Below are 24,582 nucleotides of genomic sequence, written 5' to 3' on the forward strand. Positions count from 1 at the left end.
ACTTCATGGGAGTTTTATTGCTTGCTCTGCTAGCAGGTACTTTTCCCATCGAATTTACAATGACAGTGTACTATACTTAATAAAAGTTAGCAGTAAAATACATGAGAAAGCTTAAACTACAAGTAATTCTAAGGGTTTTTTTCTTTACAAATATAAGGCTTTTGGTGAAAGGATAGTTTTTTTCCAATCATAAATATATAAATATCTGTATTTAGATTTAGTTTTACCACTAAAACTTACACTTTTCTCAGCAAAATTTACAGAATACAGATAAAATATTTCAGTGGACTACATCTCTAATGAAATTGTGTAAAAATCAGTCTTCGAATTAATCGTCTGTAAATGTCTTTTAGTGTTGACTTAGGGAGTATTGAAATAGAATTAAACCGTTTAATGATATGGAAGGTCGTGCACAGTCTACGATTGGTTTCATTCCAATATTTCTTTCCTTCACAGTTCTTATACAAAAGATATGATTTCTTCATCTTCGCTAGCAGAGCCATGGTCCGACTGTAAAAGAGAGAGAGAGATGATGATGATGATGATGATGATGATGATGATGATGATGAGTGAATATGACACATTAACGAGTGAAAAATTAAGACTAAATACTAAACTTATTCAAAGGCATGATCTTAGCCCAATGACACCAGTGTCGGTGTAAGATATTTCAAGATGCAATGTCAAAGCAAGATTATTCAGGAGTAAATGGATACTAGAAATCTTGCACAAGGAGTTAACTTCCTTGGCCGAGTTTGGATTTTAGATACGAAAGAAGGGTTCAAAAGTAATTACACGTCAATATCAAAAATTGTTCTATGCAACTACACTTACAATATGTCTTCCTATATATGATATGGTCACTGCAGAGATGTAAGTGGTGATTCTAGCTAGAACCATTTCATTTAGGGTGATTATGGAGGGTAATTCTCGTAATTACTCTGTCGTACAAGTCCGTCATCTGTCATTTTGTCAATGGTGACATGTTTGTTATTTTTGTTTTGTTTTGTTTTATTTTGTTTTGTTTGTTTGTTTGTTTTGTCGTAAACATAACTAGCTAAGACTTGGTTCGCCGTGGTTAAATATGATATCTCACCGTTTCAGGGGCAACATTATCACATAACGCCTCATCACTGCCGTCATCGCATTGAACTTCACCATCACATAACCATTCCAAATATATACACTGTTTGTTATTCATGCATTTCACCATCTCTTCACCGCAGACATGTGGTTCTGTAGGTAACATCAGTTTCAATATATCATTAGAATATATGATCAAAAATATCACTGAACCAAATACAACGATATTCCAAAAAACGATTGCATGAAAAATGATGAGCCTCCCCCCAAAAAAAACTCCCCTCCCCTCCCCCTTGTAATTTGTGTCCAGTCTCTTACCACAGTCCCATTCATCACTTCCGTCACTGCATGCTTCTATTCCATCACATCGTAGTTTGTTCATGAAGCATTGTTTGCCATTGGCACAGGGGCTTGTAACACCTTCAAGACACAATGTCCAGTCCATATCGGCTTCATATCCTACAGAGAAGAGAAGATTGCAACTTTTTATCTGACTTTGCAAGATATACTGTCATTTGTCTATTACAAAGGGTATGGTCTTGTTGCTAGGCATATATGTGTATATTTCATTAATTTTTATCGACATGCCTATGGGTGTGGTCTAGTTGCTAGGCATATACATGATATGAATGTTTCATTCATTTGCCTCTCCATCCCTGTTATTGTCTTTGCCATACCCACGATCTCCTATAGTACCTTTACAGTAACCGTGATATTTATCCAAAATAATTCGTGAAAATATTTGCATTGTTGAAACATTTTGCCATGTCCCGAACTTTCCTTTTGTCAATGGTTGAAATCAAGTGTTAAGCCTTATACCAGAATCTGTGTAAAATAATTTATTTCATACAGAAAATATTCACAATAGCGTTCGAAAGATCTACATGTCTGGCAATTGTAATGTCGTAGTAGTATATCAACCCCTTAGCTTATCGCTGAACGCCAACAAACGTAATAAAGTAACAGATTCACTGTTTTGATATGGTTTGTTTGTCACTAATCTTAATAATTTTATGGAAATTAGGAGGAAGAAAAACTACAATTTCAAAGCAATTGCAACTTTCATTTTTTACTGACTGGCCCCGTGTATTTGGTTCGAATATAGCGTTGTATCTAAAATTACTTGACCTAATGGCACCAACTATGCCCTTCCCCATTCCAACCCTCCTCCAAAAGAAATATATTCTGGAAAAAATGTGGAAGCCCATTTGACATGCATAATCATATTGAACACAAAGTTGAAATTTGGTTAACTAAATTTATGCTACGAAATAAAACCTCTCATTAAAGGCTTTGTCACGGTCGCTGGTGACGGTATTTTTTTTTTGAATATTTGGAAATCATGCCTATTAACACTTATTTTGTATTACGACCACCCCTGAATAACACATTAGCCCACAAGCGACTGTGGGCTTTTGCCCTACGCTTACGGAAGGCATACAGTTTCCATCTGGCTTGTACGTGACATGCATGTAATTGAGACGGTTATATCACGGTGTGCTTTTTACTCAAAATACGAAACAGAGATGGGAAAATTACCACAATCCTGTTCATCGCTGCCATCAGCACAGTACTTCCTGCCATCACAAACCCAAGACATGTTGACACACTGCTTGCCATCGGCACACTTCTCCCAACCGGGATCACACTTGTATGCATCTAGGAACAAAACATCTTCATGTTAAACCGAGCCTGTTCTATGTCGCTGAGTGTGTATTAAACTACGCTAGACTAAGTACATATTATACCAAGTAGAAGAAGCGCTTATGTAGTCATAGATAGTGACATACACAGACTACTGCCGCATACCCGTATCCTACATATATGCATACCTAGTATATGTAGAATATAGAAAGTTTTTTATATATATATATTGTTGTTTACGCCAGTTCAAAATGACCGGCATCTTAGAAGTAGAAGTAACAGATTTTCGTAGATTCCCCGATTGAGATATGGTAAGAAGTGCTGTCCCACTCATCATATGATGTCCACTCCCGTGCACCCACTCCAACATACGAAAAACCCTGAACGATATAGTTACACAGATATTATGACACCCCGGGCCCCTTTCTCCCAAACACTATGTTTCGTAACTCATATCGCCTTTTTATATAATGTGCCATAATAAACAGTCCTTTATTTAAATCCAAAAAACAGCACGTCTACTAAAATCGCATTCATAATTATGTAAATACATCGATTTAAATATGGTACACCTGGGTAGAGAAAGACATAGACCAATCATTGTGGAGGACTTTCATCCATCAGTGATACACCTGGGTATTATGTAGAGCAAAATATCAGCTAAACCAAGCATTAAAAGACTATATTCGTACGACGCGACTTTACTTACGTTGATAAGCTTCTTGTTTTTCAAGATAGAAATGGAATGATTGAGTGACAAAATTTATTATTCCTCTAAAACATATCGACAAAAGAGAGAAGTTTAACATGTAACCATGGTGACAAACTTCAGGAAATTAAATGACATCGTAAAAGTATCTCGGTAGAGGAGAAAAGTTTAAGTTAACCATAATTATGAACTTCAGGAAATCGACGTTTCCTCAAAACGATACTATATAGGTTTTCCTGTACATAACTCAACCTATAGTTGTTCGTCCAGCAGTATTTTCAATCATTAGCTAGTGTGACTACTATTCTTTGCGGAAATCGTATTTCCGTACGCGTTTTTCTGAAGCCACCCAAGTTGCAAAGTGACGAAAGTGATATCAGCATGCATTTCTATAAAATTGCACACTGTCTCTCGTTGTCTTCGGTCGCTTTCATGCAGACTCCTTATTTCATGCAGACTCCTTACTTTACCATCAGGTTAATCACATTTCATAGTAACATTCGTTTATGGGCAACCTTATTAAGATTGTTACCTGCTACGGTTTCTTCATTTCAGCGTCCACAAAAATCAACGTAATTAATCGGTTAGGCGAATACCTACAAGTTCATGGTTTGTGTATCGCGAACTTTTACGGCACATTTTTTATGTTCTATGTCTGGCAATGTCCCTGAATTCGAACAGACCCCATTTTATTAATTTCCTCAAAATAATTTTAACTCAATAGTTCAACACATATACAGAGATAGAGAACTGTTGCTATCGTCTGTACAAGTACAGCAGGATACGATTGACTGTACAGCCAACCCATATATTTGTATCAAAGTAATTTGGAGGGATTGGGGTTAAATCAAGTTCATCAAACGTAAGCGAATAACCTGTTCTGACAGTAATATATCTGAAGCAACAATAAATCTAACAAATTACTCCGCTGTAGTATAAGTGCAGATACTCAATTTCATCGAATATGGGACATCGAGTTCTTGGCAAACATCCAAACAATTTAAAACCGACGAGTCGAGTACTATGATAGTATAAATCTTATGCTATGCTTTTCTCGGCTTGAGTTTAATTCAGTTCACCCGACGACTTTCGCGCGGATGTTACTACGTCGAAACGTTGAGACATTAAAGTCAGAAATAGTGTTCACAGCTATTCTGAAAACTTAACACATTTTTAACCACCTGCAAATCTACACTTTATGTTTACCCTCCTGTTAATCACATTCAACCAAACATGGGATACATATCCCCTCTTCGTGTACCACACAATGCAAACAGTTTCTCCTGTTACTATACTTACGACAATTTTTTTCATCGGAGCCTGTAGCACAGTCGAGTACGCCATCACACGTCCATTTATTCTCGTAACATTGTTTGTCGTCATCACATTTGACCATACCAGTTGCACATTCCATGCTTTCTGTAAAATGATACAATATACATTGAAAATTAATCGAGCAGCAAAATGAAAGCGACACAACAGTACTGCTAGAGATAGACGCATTTGTTGAGAACCGCTATCAAAACATTCGTGTACAACATGTACCCGAAATCAGCAATCGAGACCATTAACGGTGGGGTAGGGGGGCACTCAAACATTTTCAGACGGCGGGTGTGTAGCCCGAGTTCAAAACACCAACCCATGTATTATGCAGGCTCATATTTAGGGATTTCCAGTCAAATCGTCCTCATCAATGGGTTTCCTTATTATATTAAGTGGTTATTTCTATTGTCAGACCAGCATATAGTTGTCATTTTGGGATTCAGTCAGAGTAGAAATGTTCTTATACAGGGATCACGATTATCACTTTAGTCAATCTTTAGTATAGTAAGCTGCAATAGCTGTAACTTGAGTATTATTTCTTAAACCAACCAACCAACAAGAATTTATTTACTGTAAAATTTCATTAAAAGTCTATTGTATCCACAAATAGTACAGTAAAAGGTTGAAATAGTGATTGCACTGGTCGCTGGATTTTTTTTCAGTTTGGTTGGATCTATCATAGACCCTCCACATTGCATCATACTATGTATAAGCTTACAACTACATTAAACTATGTTTACCCACGGCTGATTAGATACCGTTCATTATGATTAAGGCATTTTACATAACAAAACAGTTTCGAGAATGTGCAGCATTCATCTTTTTTTGCAGCACCAATTGTTTTCATGTAAGGAGAATCCTAACTGTTCAATATGAGTGTGGTAGCACAACTTGAAGTTAATTCTGGGTCTTGTCTAGCACTGCTGAAAAGGAATCCGCTTCCATTTCCACTCAAGTGGTGCTAATAAAATAGTATCACCTTTCCTCATTATGTCACTGATGGTGTTATATTCAACTTACCACAAAATTTTGATACTTCATCAGAGCCATCAAAACAGTCCACATATCTATCACACAACCATTCCCTGGCTATACACTGTAATTGGCTTTTACATTTCACAAGACCCTTATGACAGGTATAATTCGCTGAAAAAACAAAAACAAAAACAAAAACAAAAACAAACATTAAAATTGGTCAGGTAGCAAAATTTAGTCCTCTAATGGAGGGAGGGGGATTAAGGGCATGTTGAACTTACGAAAACAAACAGGGAAAATAGTTCTCACAATTTTAATGTTTGACAATTTTCACTACTTTGTTCAATGTTTTCTGTAGAAAATGTGATAGCTAGATTTTCAGATAACTATAAACACGATGTGAATACACACATCTCTGAAATAGATGTACTTGGTTACAAAAATGTAATCGTTACCATGGTAACTAACTGACGTCAATGGTGTATTGATTTCTTTTGGCATCAAACATAAGTGTTTCAGAACCTTTCAGGTGTGTAAGTCTTGAATGCTTCCTTGTCACCCGCAGAGGTGAGTAATGCAAAACCTATTAAAATGTGTACATATCCGGAAATAAGGTGGGCAATGTTAAAGGAAATGGCATTATTGCTTGAAAAACCTATTAAACCGACTGCTTCTACGATATACCACAGCAATGTTACATTTTGTGGTGTCAGCCTTGAGGCAAGTGTTTTTCGACGCGGTAAACGGAACGAAGCAAAGTGGCTATTTAACCTCCAACGAGATGAATGATGATTTCATCACTACACGGTCTGGCATATATAAACGCAAAATATAAGTGTTTAGCACTTGGTGTATCGAAAGTAATTAAAGTAAAAGAACAACCCGACTTTCCGAAAAACACAAATGTTAAAACCTTCGTGTATCGAAAATCATTAAGTACACACACACTGTTTGAATTTCTGATTAATTTCACACTTTCTACAAGTGTTTTCTTAATTTAAAGGCGTTATAGAATTGAAGTTCACAGAATGTAAATACTCAAAAAACAAGAAACATAGTAGATGTAACTTAAAGCTTTTTTTTCCAATGAAGTTCACAGAGTCCCCCCTACAACATTATTAAACCCCTTAGTATTACTATACTTGTCAAAAAGACTTGTCATGTGGCGATACTTGGCAGCTCAAAAGTCTGTGTTTTTCTGCAATTTTAATATCTTGATATGATGCTGAAATCATCATGTTACGTTAAATATGAATTAATAACCTTGTCGGTTTTGTACAGAGCTTACTAAGGGTAGCATTCTTGTTCTTTCACTCACGACATATCGAATTTCTTGGATCAATACTAAAAAGGCATATCTTCACGGTAGGCGTTAATGCGCGTCCCATATATCCTTAATTTCTACTCCCCTTAAATCTGCACTATCTGCAACTGGGACATTTTTTCATCAAAGATATATTCACTGATAATTGGTACTTATAAAAAGACACATTCTCAGTAATCACAGCTGTTATTTCTTCCGCCATACCTCTGGACGGCGCGTTTTAGACTGTGCCGTAAAGGAGGCCGTGGTTTGCGACGATGAAAAAGACATTGTATCTCTTAATTAATAATCAGCCTAAGTTTATCTGTAGATGGTGTAGTGTCAAGTTTAAATCTTGAGCGAAAGCTTTGTTTTGAATCTGTCACCATGTCAAAACTGCATTAGTGTCTAACTGTGGTGTCGGTTTTCCCTCAGACATCCTCGGTATATTCACTGAAAAGTACCAATAATCAGACATTGTACATGTTAATCAGTGGTCGTCGGTCTTATCCATTAGTATTGCAATAACAAGTTTAAATCGCGATCGAAGTTGAGGGTGGTGATTTTTGGCTGCGGGCCAAAAATCAATTTGATTTGATTTGATTTGATCTGATTTATTATGTATATAGATACGAAAATTTGATGCTAAAGTGTCTAGGGTGGAAAGTTATTGTATCTACCAAACATTAAAAAAAACCATATGTTCACTTACAGCTTTAAACACTTTATTTATGTGTGACTAATTACTTTGCCTTTTAAATTTTCACTCAGGTCAAGTTCAAGGTCAAATAAGTCAAAGTCAAGGCCAGCTATGCGATGCTACCAGGAAGGTTAAATAATAAGGTAAGACACTTGAATTATGTCTCTTTGACTTTTTATTACTGCGCTAGTGTACAAATGGTGTATTTTGACACCAAACTGTACATGATATTAGCACCTTTGTTCTCTATCATCTCTGCACGAGATCTGAAAGAAAGTTTAACTTAAACACCAAAATGTTTCTACAATCAGCCAGAGCGCAGCGAATTCATTAACATAATATGCAAATGAAAATATTAATATGCAATAACCGACTATGAATTTAACTAACATTGTCAAAAGTCAAACCCCTACACGATAATATAGAAGTAGCCTAGACACTTACGAATAGATTGAGTCTCTATGTACAACAGTTTGTAGTAAATATGGCGGCCATTTTAACTGTCAGGGCCAAGGTCAAATATAATACCAAAAGAAAGGTCACATCTGAATTCTTCCTACATAGGATTAAACACTTATGATTTCTGAGCTCTTGTACTTGCACATATAGTAGGTTTCTTTTACTTAGAACATTGCTGACATTCAATAACAAGTAATGTGAGGTCAAAAATAATACATTGCTGTATTTCTTGTCTAATTCCCGTGCCCAGTATTTAGATGGAAGTTGCAACACGTAAATACCACAAAGTGTATGCAATATGCAATGGAGTCTTATAAACGAAATCTAAACGGGGATTGTTTTTTCTAGAGATGAACTGTTTAGTTTGTTTTACCGTTCTAATGTTAACTATCACATAGTGATATACCTAAATCAATTTATTCTGCTTGCCAAGTGTATTATCCAGAGCATCTATTGAATAATATAACTGCGCCCATAAAAAATGTATTATATATAAGCTGCATCTCTCCTACAATATTAGTAATCAGAATATTAAACTAAATATTTCAAATTAAAAATAAAATTGACGTATTCAGTAGGCTCCTGGGCTGTACACAGAGCTCTAACACTCGGCACGAATGCAAAAGTTATGTTTCCGTGGGCTTTGGTGAGAACAACAAAAGCACCGCTCGTAAAAGATAAGCTTATAACCGCAGAACAGGCACTGTGGGTTTGATAATTCATAAAACTCCATAACAGACGTACAATGAAAACCTATCTAGCTGCAACAAAGGAATAACCACGCGTATTTATGAATATTAAGCTGAGAAGAACATCCCAACAAAATATTCCAATAGTGACTCGTGTCCAAAATCTACAACTAAAGCCAAAAGCCAAAAAAAGCTAAAAGCTAGTCAGAACTTTTTGAAACCCTTTGAGTTGAGTTTTGTTGAAACCACCCAGTTTCATACATATATTATGGAATTGAGGAGAGAGAATTTAATGTATATATATTATTTTAACTTACCACAGTCTTGTTCATCGGATCTATCATCACAGTCAAAGCTTCCATCACATCGCATCCAATCCTCCACACATTGCGATTGCGTCTCGTCTTCATTCCGACATCTGTACTGTCGTGTTCCACAGAGTGCCGAGTTTTGGTTCTCGCCCTTCTCTAGTTCTAAGAGACAACCAAAAAATGACACCCTTCAATACATTGAGTGATTGTGAAAACTTTGCAAGTCTTACTGTCACAAAGAAAAAATATGTTATGTATTTATTTGTCTGGAACATTGCTAGTGATCGTCCGTGGTCGTTTTACAATGCGGATGTATATAGATGTAGACGATACTTAGAAAATTGACCCTTCAAATAACTACAGTGAATAATAAACTCAAAACATTTGAAGAATATAGCACTTAATTTCTCTCTCTCAAGACACTTGTTTCAGTCTACTACAACTGATAAACTTTTGTCTAAATAGAAGCAAACTCTATAATATTATATTAAGATCTGTAATGGTTGCAAGAGATAGCAATGTGTTGGTATACAGTAAGATACTGTTTATTACAATATATCGAATTGCATTACGCAACAATATGGACAGTTTTGTGTTTGATATCACGGGTAATTCTGTACAGTGCAAAACATCGTGAAGACTATTCAAGTTTCTTGTCCATGTACTATCACGGAATGTGTATATACAAGTACAGTGTTAGTAAATGTAAAAGTAATTCATAACTAGACTCGGTGGTAATACTTGATAAAATAAAGTAATCTAGAGTAGTTTGGTTTAACTTCGTCTCTTTAGTCAACAACTTCAAGGGATAGTTTCTCATATGAGAATGGCAATTACAGCGACTGCCGATTTTTTTCCAATACCCAAAGCCCAGGGATGGGATGGGGCGCATTGGCACGCGTAGTATTGCTCAAACTGTTGTTTTCCTAAGAAAATATCACACGAATGCCGCTACTACGAATGCATCAATGCACCCTATACTATGATACAACTTTTCGGTTACAATTTTGAGGTACAGGTAGGGGCAATATATTCAAGTCGCAACGTTATTATATTTTGAGCAACAATCTAAGATATACTACATGTCCCTATGGTACTTGTCTGGGTAATGGGTACATGTGTACCCTGGTGGTTTCAAATAACAAGCAAAAACCTGACAACGATAAAAAAAAAAAATAGGGCAAAAATCTCATTTCAGACCGAAAAATAGGGGTCAAAAGCCTCGGGAAATCGCCAACTTGAAAACTACCTTAAAAAGTCTCAGAAAATGTGAAAGCTCGCCAACTTGAAAACCACATTGTCCAAAATATGGGGTCAAAGAGGTCTATTCAAAGTCAAAATTCTACACAAGTCGAGTCGAGTCGAGTCGATCGAAGGGGGTGGGGAGAGAGAGACAGCGGTACACGTACGTATACATACCCTTAATGTGTAAAAAAAAAAATTAAAAACATAGTAGCACTGGCAGAATCTAAAACAAGAACGGTTGGTCGGCGAAAAAATATGTTGGAAATCTCATACAATTGAGTATAGGAATGAGAAAATTGTCGAATGTGTGTTGTCTGTCTACTCGCTGGTTTTGAAAATCTGCTACACTCGTAGCACCAGGAGTATTGCGGATTCACATTCGCTGAGAAAAGACGAGGGAGGGACTTTTTTTCAAAGAGATCTGTTGTTATTTTGATAGGCTGTATATACACAGATGGAGAATACAATTTATTGTACACAGATAGTCCATCCAATTACTAATAATTAATACTAATTGATACGACTTTCTATCTTATCAGTTTCCGCAATATTTATCCCACGCAGGGCATAGTGAAATTACAATTCAGCGATACATCTGCCGGAAAGAGAGTTGATTGAAGTGTTTAAATGGATTAGACCCTTCATCTATTAGAATAATCTTTTTAGGTAATTAGTGACATCAATCAATATACAGTTCAGATGGCCATGACGTTGATCAGTGCTAAGAATAGAATATTGTATATTGAGCTTGTGTGACATTGTGTAATCCAGACCTCCCTAAATGTATGAGAGTCATATAAATCATATAGTATAACGTTCCCATGAGAAAGCTTGTTCCTGTACTTTAGAAATAATGAAAGAAAAGCTGAGTTGGGATTCTTCGTCTTGTGTGCAAGGAAATCGATAACTTTTATATTTAACAAAAGTTTCCAAAAACGTTCCAGTTGCATATTTTCAAAAGCTGGAGGATATTTGTCCTCTTGGCGGGTACGTCTTGGATTGTGCCGTAAAAAGACAAGAGGTTTACGATAACGCAGTTGCAGCCAAAGCTGCCAAAAATATATTCTTCGCAAACTGCTCTGTTGTAATGATATCATTATTCAGAAGTAATAATAATAGTGATGATGTAGCTGCAAGTGGCGGTGGTTTAGTGTGGCGGTACGGTGGTGGTGGTGATGGTGGTGGTGGTGGTGGTAGTGGTGGTACGGTGATGTTGATTTGGTGGTGATAGTGATGGTGGTGGTTTATGGTGACGGCGGTAGTGGTGGGGTGGTAGTGATGGTGGTGATGATTTATGGTGGTGGTGGTGGTGGTGGTGGTGATGATGATTTATGGTGGTGGTGGTGGTGGTGGTGGTGGTGGTGGTGGTGGTGGTGGTGGTGGTGGTTGTGGTATGGCCAAGTTGTAGTTGTTATACTACTCATAAAATGTTCATACTTTCATTCCATCTTGAAATTCTTACAACACGTACATGTAATTATTCAACAGAACAGACTAAAGGTATTAACACTGGTTTTCTGTTCAACAGTAATTGTTTGGGAACAATCCATCCATATTCGATGGTCAAACATGTTAAACTCTCTAGTCCTTCTAAAAGAATTCCAACTTTACTAAACCTAACTTTACTATAGGAACTCATCTCATATTTACTTTCTTTCCTGTACTACTTTTTTGTATTTTGTCCGACAGTATCTAACTGTTAATGTGTATTTTGTAATATTGTATGTTTTCCCGTTATCTCGTGACTGTATGAGAAGAAACTCTTGCAAAATATCTTATACCATTATAAATAGTATTACTACAAACCATGACAATTTAGTGTAGTAACTAATAGTGATGTTATCTACTTTTTTGAAGCGACTACGTTGCCTTGTAGGTTTCGTCCGAATCACTTAGACGTCATCAACGTCGTTTAAGTGTATTATTTATGCCAGGTTTGTAAGCATTAATAGCACGCTAGAGTGTTCTGTAGCGGATATAATCAAATTACATGACAGTTGTTATGATCACGATTCCATCACGAACAGCACTCTCGAGGAAAACGTGACTGTTTGTTTCTATACATTACAAGTATAAAAATAGTCACGACTACGAATTGATGGCTCATCAATGACAAACAGCTCTATCCAAAACATTCCTCTTGTCTTAGACAGAAAGTAATCGCATTTTCAGTCTGCAGTTGTATTATATGCTGAGGTGATAACGACCTTCTTTTAAGCCACTGAACAAACAAGAATTTGAAAGTTAATTGTTTCATGATCGAAAGTCCTATAAAGAATGTAGTCGATATAGGTGAAATAAGAATGTGTGCCGATGGTTTTACGATTTATATGACAATTCCTAGTCCTACTGATATTTATGTGTAAATTACTGTCTCAGGACAGACAGTACTCATATCACGAAAACCCAAGTCTTCGTCACTGGTATTGGGATGCTCTCAACATCAAAACGTTCCAAATCGCCAATATTTTCCCAAATTCTATCATTAGTGATATTGTTAATGTTCTTCATTCAATCGGAACGGAAAATACTGGCAACCTTGGGTATTGTTTACTACTCGTCTCGCGACCCGTATTGGCAAGGCCCCTTAAGTCACTTGTATTTTCCATGGCTGACTGAAGAAAGGCATTGAAGAATAATATCTAATTCTCTCCTCATATCGGTGAAATATATGAACACACTATTAAAAGACTGATGTCGGATTAGGATTAAACTTTGGGTGTGAAAAACAGCTGTCTGACATTTGTCTGACAAATGAACAGAAAAAGTGGGTCCTCATTAACAAAGGAACGATCGGTTATTTTGATGACACTAGTAAGATAGCACTAATCCAAATCCATGGGTATCAAACGTTGAGATTTCAATAAACATGTACAAAGACTAGAAAATAAAAAGTACAAACACACATACTTGCTGTTCGCGTTCGAACCAAAAATATGAAATTTATACCCAATCGTTCTGCATCTACGTCATTGATTCTGCGATGTTCGAAGTGTTTTAAAAAGTTCATTACCATCATAACTCTTCCCGCTTTTCTTATGAAAGTATGCGTGCGCATTTAATACGTGTAATTATGTTATTCCAAAACATTCTTCATTTTGCTGGAAAACACCCATCATCAAAGGTTTTTGTTAATTTGGTTCAAAGTGACAAGGCACCTTAGGTCGGTCATGGTTTCCTTGGCCAAATGGGAAAAACATTAAGGAATGAGATCAACACATGAACACCCATTCGGTCTGTATCCTTTCTTCCTCGGCTGAATTATGCGCATTTCTATAGATTCCGAGTTAGTCAGAATTAATTTCCCTGATTGTCAGACTTACTACTAGTCAGCGATTTTCTATTTTTCAAGCCTTTATGTAAGCACCATTTCCCGCAAATTGATCTGAAAACTTTTTTTTCTGTGACATTTAACACCTCTCCACTTCATTTATGAGAAATAAGCTGAATCAGGTTTATGTAAAATAGTAAAAATCACACACCTGCTTCGTTTCTTTCTTCTTATCTTTTTTTTTTAAAAATTAATTCAACAGTGTGTCTTAAAATATTTGTTCAAATGTGTATCCATGGACTTTTGCTATACATTCAGTAACGGTTGCGATGCAAATTTGGGAGTTAAAACGTAAGCGTCCCTTTGTAAAATATTCAAGAGAATACAAAATGTGAGTGCTGAACACTAATATGTTTACCAACACTAGTTAATATATTTTTTCTCATGATTTTGAACGCTTATTAAGTTACAAACTTACAAAAAGATAACAATTATTAGGCCTAGACTAGCGGACGAGCTTGTTACAATGGTACGGATTAAAAAATCTTTGCGTGATGTGAATTGACTGCGTCGTGAGAATATCAGATGCAATATCATCTTTAATATTAATATTCAGGACGAAAGATATTATAATAATCCTCAATATCCCCAAGGAACATCTGAATAGGAAAGGGAGAAGAATATGGTAGCTGGGATTTACGGCACATCAATTTATAATGTGTATTCATGTTTGAAAGTACCTATGTGCAGCATTCATAGATTCTGTAAAGGCATGATCATGAGTGTGCCCATTTTTTGTGATATTGCATTGGCAACGTCACGTCCTCCGTACTATATTAGAAAGTTACATGGATGTTATGTAGTGGAAAGGTGTAATGATGCCTATAGGAAAGCCGTGAGAATGTTTCCGCGTGAAATACAGCAACACGTAGCTCGCAATCATTAAATATTCAAGGGATCAAACAGAGAAAATATAATCTGTGTGTTAAGTTACTATGGCTATACGAACAATCCGTTTTACATGAAGAGAGTAGTTGAAAATGTGTACTAATACCTTACACAGTGTAAGACAACTTACTTTGGGATACTTCATTTTAGAATTAAGCTTAGTGAAATAACACGTGTAGGTGGAACTGGACAGGATAGATAGATTAGTTGTGGGAGCGTATGTCAGAATCTGATTAGAACGCCAGTGGCAGGATTTACCAACAAACCTACAGTATCATTCCAAGGAATATGTTATATCTCAAATGATATACACGAATAATATCGATTACAGGGGTTTAGTTCAAAATTTTCGAAGATTTCTTGATAATCGTAGCTATCAAAGTGATTTATTTCAATCAGGCTTGTAATTTAACATGTCTTGCACAACTCCCCATTGTTGTTTTCACTAAATTTTCTATTAAATGACGCAGTGTATTTCAAGCAAACGTGTTCGAACAGCGAATACGGGATTTATTTTTTTGTTGTTCCATGACTTAACAAAGCGCACCTACATGATCGAAATTTATATGGAACATTCAAAATCTCGATTATATTCACGATTCTTTATTAATTAATATCAGGTATAGATCTATCATTCTCTAAGTTCTGTCCGTCATTCAGCCGCAAACTACGAGTGGCAAAACCGTTTTGTCACTGCTCGTCTTTGACTTGTAGTAACAAAGCCCCATATGTCACCCAAATTTTTCCAGCTGAACGAAAACAAATTGTGGGGGCACAAACTGGTTTTATATGCATTTGAGAGTAGTTTTTTGTGCATGTTTAAAAGGTTCTCGCAGTATTGTACTTGCTGAAGCTCACCTAACCCTCATCCACAATTGACTGAACTCAAACCTGGTATTATGATATAACTCACAATGATCCGATGGCGTAATTTATCTTACGTATGTTCAGCAAATCCCAATCATACACTCAACTGTTCTAACCATGCCAAAACACAACTGTAATGTTATAGAAAGCATTCAAATTTAATATCATACTAGAATGTGGTTTTATTTAAGTATTGCCACTTGAGTAAAAAGCTTATATACTCGTCTTGTGCCACGTAAATATATAATTGTTACAGGAAACATAATACGTTTGAAATCCAAATGACATAATCTTTACTTTATGACGTCTTTGGATCATGCATACATATTTCAAATTTAATATATAACAATTCTACACGCATGGCCTAGTAAAATGAATAATTCAAATACGTTTCCGTGCTGTTCTACATCATATCCATGAGATAAAAAAGAATTGGCCAGAGAAAACTGTACGGGCGACGTCCTTAAAAGGCCAAGTATTTGGTGTGAAATACAGATGCCTGGCAGATCTAGAGTTGTAGAAAATGTTGGCTCTGAACAATAAAATGTCTTATATCATCCTTATGGCGTCATAAATAAAGTAACAATAATGTTTGAGCATTAGATTGAAACCCTGGCCTTTAATGTCGTAGATATCTAAAACGTAAGAACAAAAAATAGCGACACTGACTATGTAAATACTTCTTCAAATATAGTGTTTATAGATGTATTCAATCTTGAAAATCCAAAATGTAGACAGAAGAATGCAAGGTGTTTGACTGTGTGAATGTTTTGTAGCTCTTACAAAGGGATATGAATAAAAGTTTAATTTTGTCAAAAAGGAAAAGAAATGTTTGATCGTCCTGCCTGATATAGATTTTAAAAACTCGACTCATAATCTAGCTAGGAGATAGTATTCAACGGCTTTATCATTTCAAAGATGAGTCCGACACTGAACGGTTGAGCAGGGTACCGGGTATGGGGAAGAGTAAAATTACTCTTTATAATCTATAGTATGGGGATTTTCCAGCCATAGGGTATTTTAGCTACCATTCTCTTTTAAATTGAGTATGAATATTTCAAATGAAATCTATGTGGAGTTAAAAAGACTCAAAACTGTATCAACAGAATGGGGAGATAATAATGTCTTTAATCTTGTCTGAATAGGGATATGAAAACCTGCGAGCAATTTCTTTGAATTTTTCATTTAGGAATACGTTTCAATATTTCTTCAATATTTGCAGGAGACAAATGTCCAAATAATGCTATTCTGGGGATATCATTACAAAGGAAACCAGTTGGGTTGAAACAAACCGTTATCTGGTTCTGGATCAGCACAAATCGTACTAACATTGGTACATTTTATCGCCTGACTCGACAAAACATTCTAACACTGCTTCTTTTCATCATCTTGCACAACAAACATTGCTATATTTTCTTAGCAGATCGTCTCCGAATAATATACACTGTTAGAATATATATATATATATATATATATATATATATATATATATATATATATATATATATATATATATATATATATATATATGAATTTCACTATCGATTGTACTTCAATTGTTGTCGTAGCAATGTTAATTTATTATTGTCCCGCCATACATTGTTAAATACTGTGTAATATAATTTCTCAATGTGTAAAACAGAAAGGTATTTGTCACTATTCTGAAAACATGGCATATGAGCCGGTTACAAGAAACGCAATAAACGTATTATTATTACGGCAAACAACAGGTAACACCTCAAGAATAAAAAGAGCCCACATACATTCGGTTAAGAGTATAACACTCTGCTGTTGATACGGTTATTTTGCATTCCTAAATTTCAAAATTTGAGTGTTTCCATCGCAACAGCTGCGGTGATACTTTAGGTACTTTCAAACTTTGAATCCACAGTTTTTAGATGCTTTTGTGTAGATGTGATCCATGGGGGAAAACAACAAATATTGAGGTTCTGTCTGATTTATGAATGGATTCTTCACAACATATCATGTGTAATAATACGTCGTTTGTGTTACTAATCAAAGTCTTTCATATCGTTGTTTTTCCTTCATTGAATCTCCCACGCACTACTTTGGCTGGAAAAAAGGAGCGAGTGATGAAAGCATTTTCAAATTGTTGAGTTATTTCTTAAGCCAGTACATCATGTTCGCATGACAATAGAATTCAAGTTTACTGAAGCAAAAAGAAAACATCTATATCTCAGAACTTTCAATGCAGACGATCTGAATCATAATTGCGAGTTTCTGCAGTGTTGAGTTATTTTTAATTCATGAAGCGAATAATGCCTTCGCGGTTGGCGTTTATTTTTCAGTATCGTATCTTAGACGGATAATTTAGTTTAGTTTGATTATAGGATTATCGTTCGTTATCACATATTTCTATAGTTGCAATACCTTGCGGTGTGATCGGGATAAGAAACACACGGAGAAATCGTTAGACACGACATCAACCATTTCCTTGTCACTACTATGACATAATTGGAACGTCTGATGGATATAGGAGATTGTCGATCGTATCCTGAGGAAGAGTGCTTTAATTCAACGCTTTGGCGCCTGACATAAGTAGATACGGATACCGATAAGGACTACACTCATTGATTCGTGTCCAAAGGAAATATAAAAGCTCAGTATTTCAAAAATAACATGTTTGAAAGGATTTTTTGGAGGGTATTATCGACCATTAGGTCAAAGAAACACCGTCATTACAGGAGGTCATTATTAAACATTTCCACCCTTAGTTTTCCCACGCTTAGTCGTACACGTACACATCACACACACAAACGCGGGCGCGCACGTACGTACATACATACATACATACATACATACATACATACATACATACATACATACATACATACATACATACATACGCACATACATACATACATACATACATACATACATACATACATACATACATACATACATACATACATACATACATACATACACACACGCATGCATACATACATACATACATACATACATACATACATACATACATACATACATACATACATACATACATACATACACACACGCACGCATACATACATACATACATACATACATACATACATACACACACACACACACACACACACACACACACACACACACAGACCCTGAACAAATACTCTTATACCACAATTAGGACACACAATCCAATTTCTGATCCAGACAATATCCCTAAATATTGATATATAATATATGAATCTTGATTAGTATAGGATAGCTACTCACTTACATTAAGTTAGCTTCATTACGGCATTAACCAACAAATCCCGTTCATACTTATTGCGCATTCAACCTGGTTATCGCAAAAAGGCGTCATGAAAAGAAGACATTCTATCTTTAGGCAAAATAAAGTTGACGCTGAATTTTTTAGAAAAATTGAAATCCCCCAAACCTGATATGTCTCATGCAATGATTTATTCAGGATGTTAGGCGGAAAACCGAGCAAAATCATCACGATCGTCCAGCAAATGACGTATTCAGGATTACTGCAATATTTATTACGATGCGATTATACGTATCATATTACAAATCTACCGGTCGTTTCATTTTGGTATGTGAAAATCGTATACTGATACCTGATAACACTCTCCAGTGAATCAGAATCTATGTCCAGACGCAAAACCGCGCAGAGTTGCAAGGAGGCCAGACGGTTTGCTCTGTCGTCATGATAAAGGTTATTTTAATTAAATATTAAAATGCTACTGGTCCTTCTGTCTAAGGAATATCATAAGCGTGTGATTTTTAGATGACGTTTGAACGCATGCGCAAATTACTAGTATCTGCTTTGCAGTATACACTGATTATATCATGTCATTTACATATAAGTTGGTCATGTGCTGAGTGCTATCATTCCTATTGGGTATGACTTTTGCTGCAAAGAGACATGGGTCAGACGGAGGTAATTTTAAAAGTAGCCAAATGTTAAAAGTAGGCGGTATTATCTATACGAACGACACCCGTGAATCTGTCCACCAATGGAAATATACTGAGTAAAACAAAGAATATATATATATATATATATATATATATATATATATATATATATATATATATATATATATATATATATATATATATATATATATATATATATATATATATATATATATATATATATATATATATATATATATATATATATATATATATATATATATATATAAACACTACCGTGAACCATACATCTAATATTTCGAGGAGACTGAGCTCCTATTCTTCGGCGGAACTCCAGTTCCAGCAACGTTATCAAGTTCTATCACATTGAAGACAGCAGCTATTGTCAGGTCCTGGCATGCTATGATATGTTCAGCCAGCTGTTGAATAATGATGACCACCGGTTGCTATATTATTGTTTTCTATTTATACCATTGATTTTTATATACCATTTTGTCTTTAGATAATTGGGTTAGAAATGTATGGTTCATGGTATCATTTATAGACAGAACCCCAGTGTAAATTTACATATACTACCATATATATATATATATATATATATATATATATATATATATATATATATATATATATATATATATATATATATATATATATATATATATATATATATATATATATATATATATATATATATATAACTCGGTGAGTATCAATCTGCTAAGACAGTGCTCTATACCGCAGTGGCAGAGCGTAATAGTTTTGGTAGTACTGGAACTCTTTCTTGGTTGTAACTCGGAGTTTCACGCATGGTGCGATCATCAGACACGCTGATGATCGCACCATGCGTGAAACTCCGAGTTACAACCAAGAAAGAGTTCCAGTACTACCAAAACTATATATATATATATATATATATATATATATATATATATATATATATATATATATATATATATATATATATATATATATATATATATATATATATATATATATATATATATATATATAGTTTTGGTAGTACTGGAACTCTTTCTTGGGTGTAACTCGGAGTTTCACGCATATTGCGATCATCAGACACTCTGATGATCGCAATATGCGTGAAACTCCGAGTTACACCCAAGAAAGAGTTCCAGTACTACCAAAACTATTACGCTCTGCCACTGCGGTATAGAGCACTGTCTTAGCAGATTGATACTCACCGAGTTATATATATATATATATATATATATATATATATATATATATATATATATATATATATATATATATATATATATATATATATATATATATATATATATATATATATATATATGAGTTATAAGGTTATTTCAAATATATTTTATACGTTCGGCGTACAATCCATGGTATCAAAGATGATCCAAATTGTCTCGACAATTTCAGATTCTGTGAATAGGGAGGGCTCTAAACACTCCTTCATGATTCAATGTAATGAGAGTGTCATGTAAAGGCAATGTGTCAAGACACTAGGTAATTTCCGTTGTTCTCGTTATGGGAAGGAATCGGTTTACATCTGATAGAATAAAACAGCTCTATGCATGATGTATGTACCTTATAATGTGATCCGATGAAGAATTGTCATAATAATTTTAACCATACAAAGAGAGCACCTCGACATTGATGGTGACTTCCCTGGAATTTACTAAACGATGGACCATGACTTTCATCTTACATACGATGATTAAATCGAATGTTCCATACACGGTCTGCGTAATCCGGCCCTGGGAAGTTATGGATCTGTCAATCAAATATCTACGAATATAGGTACATTGTAATTTTGTTATTCCCGCGTTTGTTTGCGTTCTGACCATAGATTCACAGTATTTGTCCGTCGGGCACTTTGATTATAATTACATTTTCTTATTAACTTAATTTGTTATATAGGTTTTCATATCGGTATTTAGCTAATGGCAAATAGATATGGATGTCATATTCCTAGCATTGCATGGTTGGATTGGCACCCCTTAACCTTTCCAAAGTTAAGTACGAAACCCAAACCTTCATTCATTATCTACTTTTTGTCATACGGCGTTAGCTGTTCCAATTGGGAACAACACATAATTTGTAATAGATCTAGAAATACCATTGGCATGATTGAACCTGTACAAGTAACTATAACAGTCACATATCAGAAATTATTCCATCAAATATTGACATAAACAGAATTTCAAAGCAAAATAGATAAACTTTACGAAATTATTCACTGATTTAACTTGTTTCCTATTCGTCAAAGAATAAATTTTAAGTTGTGATGGAGGCTTGAAGAAAATTGTGAGATGTACAATTATCTCAGTTGTTGATATATAGGACATATTAATGAAATTCATCTTAATTGTCATCAATAAAGATAAACATTTTCCTGTCTCTCGAGCCAGTACGCCGACGTGTCTCTCTCCCCTTTCTACCGCCAAGTTGTTAACAAAAGCGCTACACCTCCAATAGTCGTAGGAAATGTCATCAAAGTAAACATATAGATACATTGAATAACCAATGAAAACGCTTTACCGATGAAATGTGTTTCAGTGTGCCAAATATACTGGGTTAAATTAAATATCAGTTATAATTAGAATTGAGCTAGCCTGAAATATACAGTTGTTCTTTCTGATTATGTAATATGCTCCACATATAATACGTGGGTAGCGAGTGGTTACCAATGACTGGACTAGATTAAGATTACCTCTTAAAGTTAACTATCAAACCACTCTCCAGCAACATACAAGGAGGTGAAAAATAATAGTCTATGCACACTATTAACCGATCTTAGTAAACGTTGAATGACTTTCGCCTTTATCTGTAGATAAATTCATAAACACTCACAGGTGCTGAGTTTGTCTCCTTACACCTGTGTACGATAAAAAAGTGTATTACATCAAGACAAACAGGTCGACCATATATAGGGATAGTGGCTAAAGGTTTGTTTCTCTATCAGACTCTGTCTAAAGTAGAGGGAATAACACATTTAGAACATTCTGAAACATTCTGAGCAGGATGAATGACAGCAACGAAATTCAAAGACACGTTGCATCTTTGTGTGTGTGGAGTGGGGGTGACTCCACATTTACATGTAAATACATGAAAGTAGCCATTTTGAACAAAAAACGACTATGCCAATTTATCAGCCGGATTGATATTCATGAAAATCAAATCAGTTGGACGGGAAAGCACTTTATAAGATCAGATCTTATAATAGGAAGCTATATTTTCACCTGTCAACATTAACGATTGTAAACGAATATTAACAAGATTTGACGGATTTACTCACTTCAGAACTTCGATGTTCATGTTTGATAGAAATCACCAATAAATTACGTATTAAGCCAGGGGAAGTGAGAGGCCAGTGCTTGTGTATTTGATTGTTTGACATTAACGTTTTAATCTTGGCCCACTTATCAATATGTCATATCTAAGCAATAACTCAAGCCTTAGGCTAATCAATAATAAGATCTTGGGTTAACAAGTACTTTTTACGGTGTGAACCGTGAAATGGGTGTTCTAAATCTGTCCCCGGCAGGATGCTGCTATTTTGGTATACTCATATAAAAGTGCATCTTATTAATCTAGTGTTCACTTTATTTATTAGTACAGTGAACAACTAACGTATATCACCACACGGAATTATTTATCACCTTCTCGTGTTAAATCAATCGATTCGTTGACCTTTTATTAACCTGCCAGATATAATCATGTCGTGTAATACTTTCACTTTCTCTGCCTTTAATAGTAAATACTTGGATGGAAACAAAAGACAAAGTCAAAACGAGATGTCCCATTAGAACTCAAATTAATCTTTTCAATATGTTTCAAAACCTCTTGCTATATTTTGGCCCTGTTCAGAGAGCATCGTCAAGTAATTAATTATTTAAAAAAAAAAAAATTATTGACTGCATGATAATACAAACACAATTGCAAATTGTCAAAATTATGCATAAATTGAGAATTTCAAATGCATTCTTCGTTCTTGACTGAGATTAACTGTTTGACGTCGGTTTTAATATTTGTCAGATTTTATCTACATGTAATGAAACTAATACTGACTATTTTGATTTTTGGAAAGACGTGATGTCAAAGGTCAAATGTAAAGAGTCAATTATCTTGTGGTGAATAAACCTGTACGTACATTGGATAGGGTACATCCTTTAAATGTCTGTTTAAGACCAGAAGTTCAACATATAAATTAAGTTAACATAATCCCTAAAAGGTAGATCACATCATGTTATTAACAAATCGTAATGGACTAAAGGTAAAATATATGCAATGCATACAAATTATGAAACGTATTTGACTCGCCTGTCTACTGACAGAATATGTGCTATTCTCAGGTAGCGAAAAGGTATAGCAGCGTCACAGATTCAGCCAATCGACTGATTACCATTTGACTTGGACATTTCAATGAGTCAAAAACACAAATTTTGATCGAAACGCTTCACAATGTACACTTCGTATAGCTAACCTGTGCTATCTATCGTAACAAGAACAAATCTCGATGAACTTAATTATATATACAAATGCCTAAGATTTCAAAGAAATATGTCTGGGGGGATAGAGAGTGAAAAATGAACTTGGCATACAGAAGATTGACAAGCATCTCCATGAGTAGTTCATAGATAATTTCAGACATCCAGATACTGAGAAATTTGTGAAACGATTCTCCGGTTTGATTTTATGCAGCGGTTATCTGCTCTTGAATAATGGACTGGCAAGACCAGAAAATGTAGCCCATCAGACAGGATGAACGTCATCAGTAACTTCAAACGTGCGAGCTGATAGACAGGAATTAGGGATAGCATGTACTAGGGGTGGCATTTTCACATTTAACTAAAATTAGCATCGTGTATGTATATATTACTGCGCTAAATTGCACACGTTGAATCAGATTTGTCCATACTAGTACCATAATAGTCCGAAAGCAGCGGCAAATCCGATGTATGTTTTACTTCGATGATGCCGCTGAACTGACATCTGCCCATGTATATGTCAAAATAAACATAAGATAACAGATAACATCTACAAAACGCGAGCTTGCACATCAACATGGACATCTTTAACCTTTCAGTCATTACCCGACCAATGTTGTGCAATCTCTGGTCGCCACGATATGTTTCACCGTATACTATATAAG

The 24,582-nt window shown here is 35.2% G+C and overlaps 1 protein-coding gene across 1 annotated transcript in view; it reads right to left on the reverse strand.

The window, feature by feature from the left end:
• Positions 1–24,582, reverse strand: part of LOC144450883 (uncharacterized) — a 31,325-nt gene continuing 6,743 nt past the window's right edge. Inside the window, exons 2-8 of the mRNA XM_078141629.1 lie at positions 9,203–9,358; positions 5,780–5,905; positions 4,736–4,855; positions 2,623–2,742; positions 1,402–1,542; positions 1,097–1,236; positions 1–510 (exon numbers count right to left, since the gene is read on the reverse strand). Of these exons, the coding sequence (XP_077997755.1) occupies positions 460–510; positions 1,097–1,236; positions 1,402–1,542; positions 2,623–2,742; positions 4,736–4,855; positions 5,780–5,905; positions 9,203–9,358 (854 nt within the window). The 3' untranslated portion in view covers positions 1–459. The remainder of the gene's footprint in view (positions 511–1,096; positions 1,237–1,401; positions 1,543–2,622; positions 2,743–4,735; positions 4,856–5,779; positions 5,906–9,202; positions 9,359–24,582) is intronic.

This window comes from Glandiceps talaboti, chromosome 20, assembly GCF_964340395.1.
Source record: "Glandiceps talaboti chromosome 20, keGlaTala1.1, whole genome shotgun sequence".
NCBI lineage: Eukaryota > Metazoa > Hemichordata > Enteropneusta > Spengelidae > Glandiceps > Glandiceps talaboti.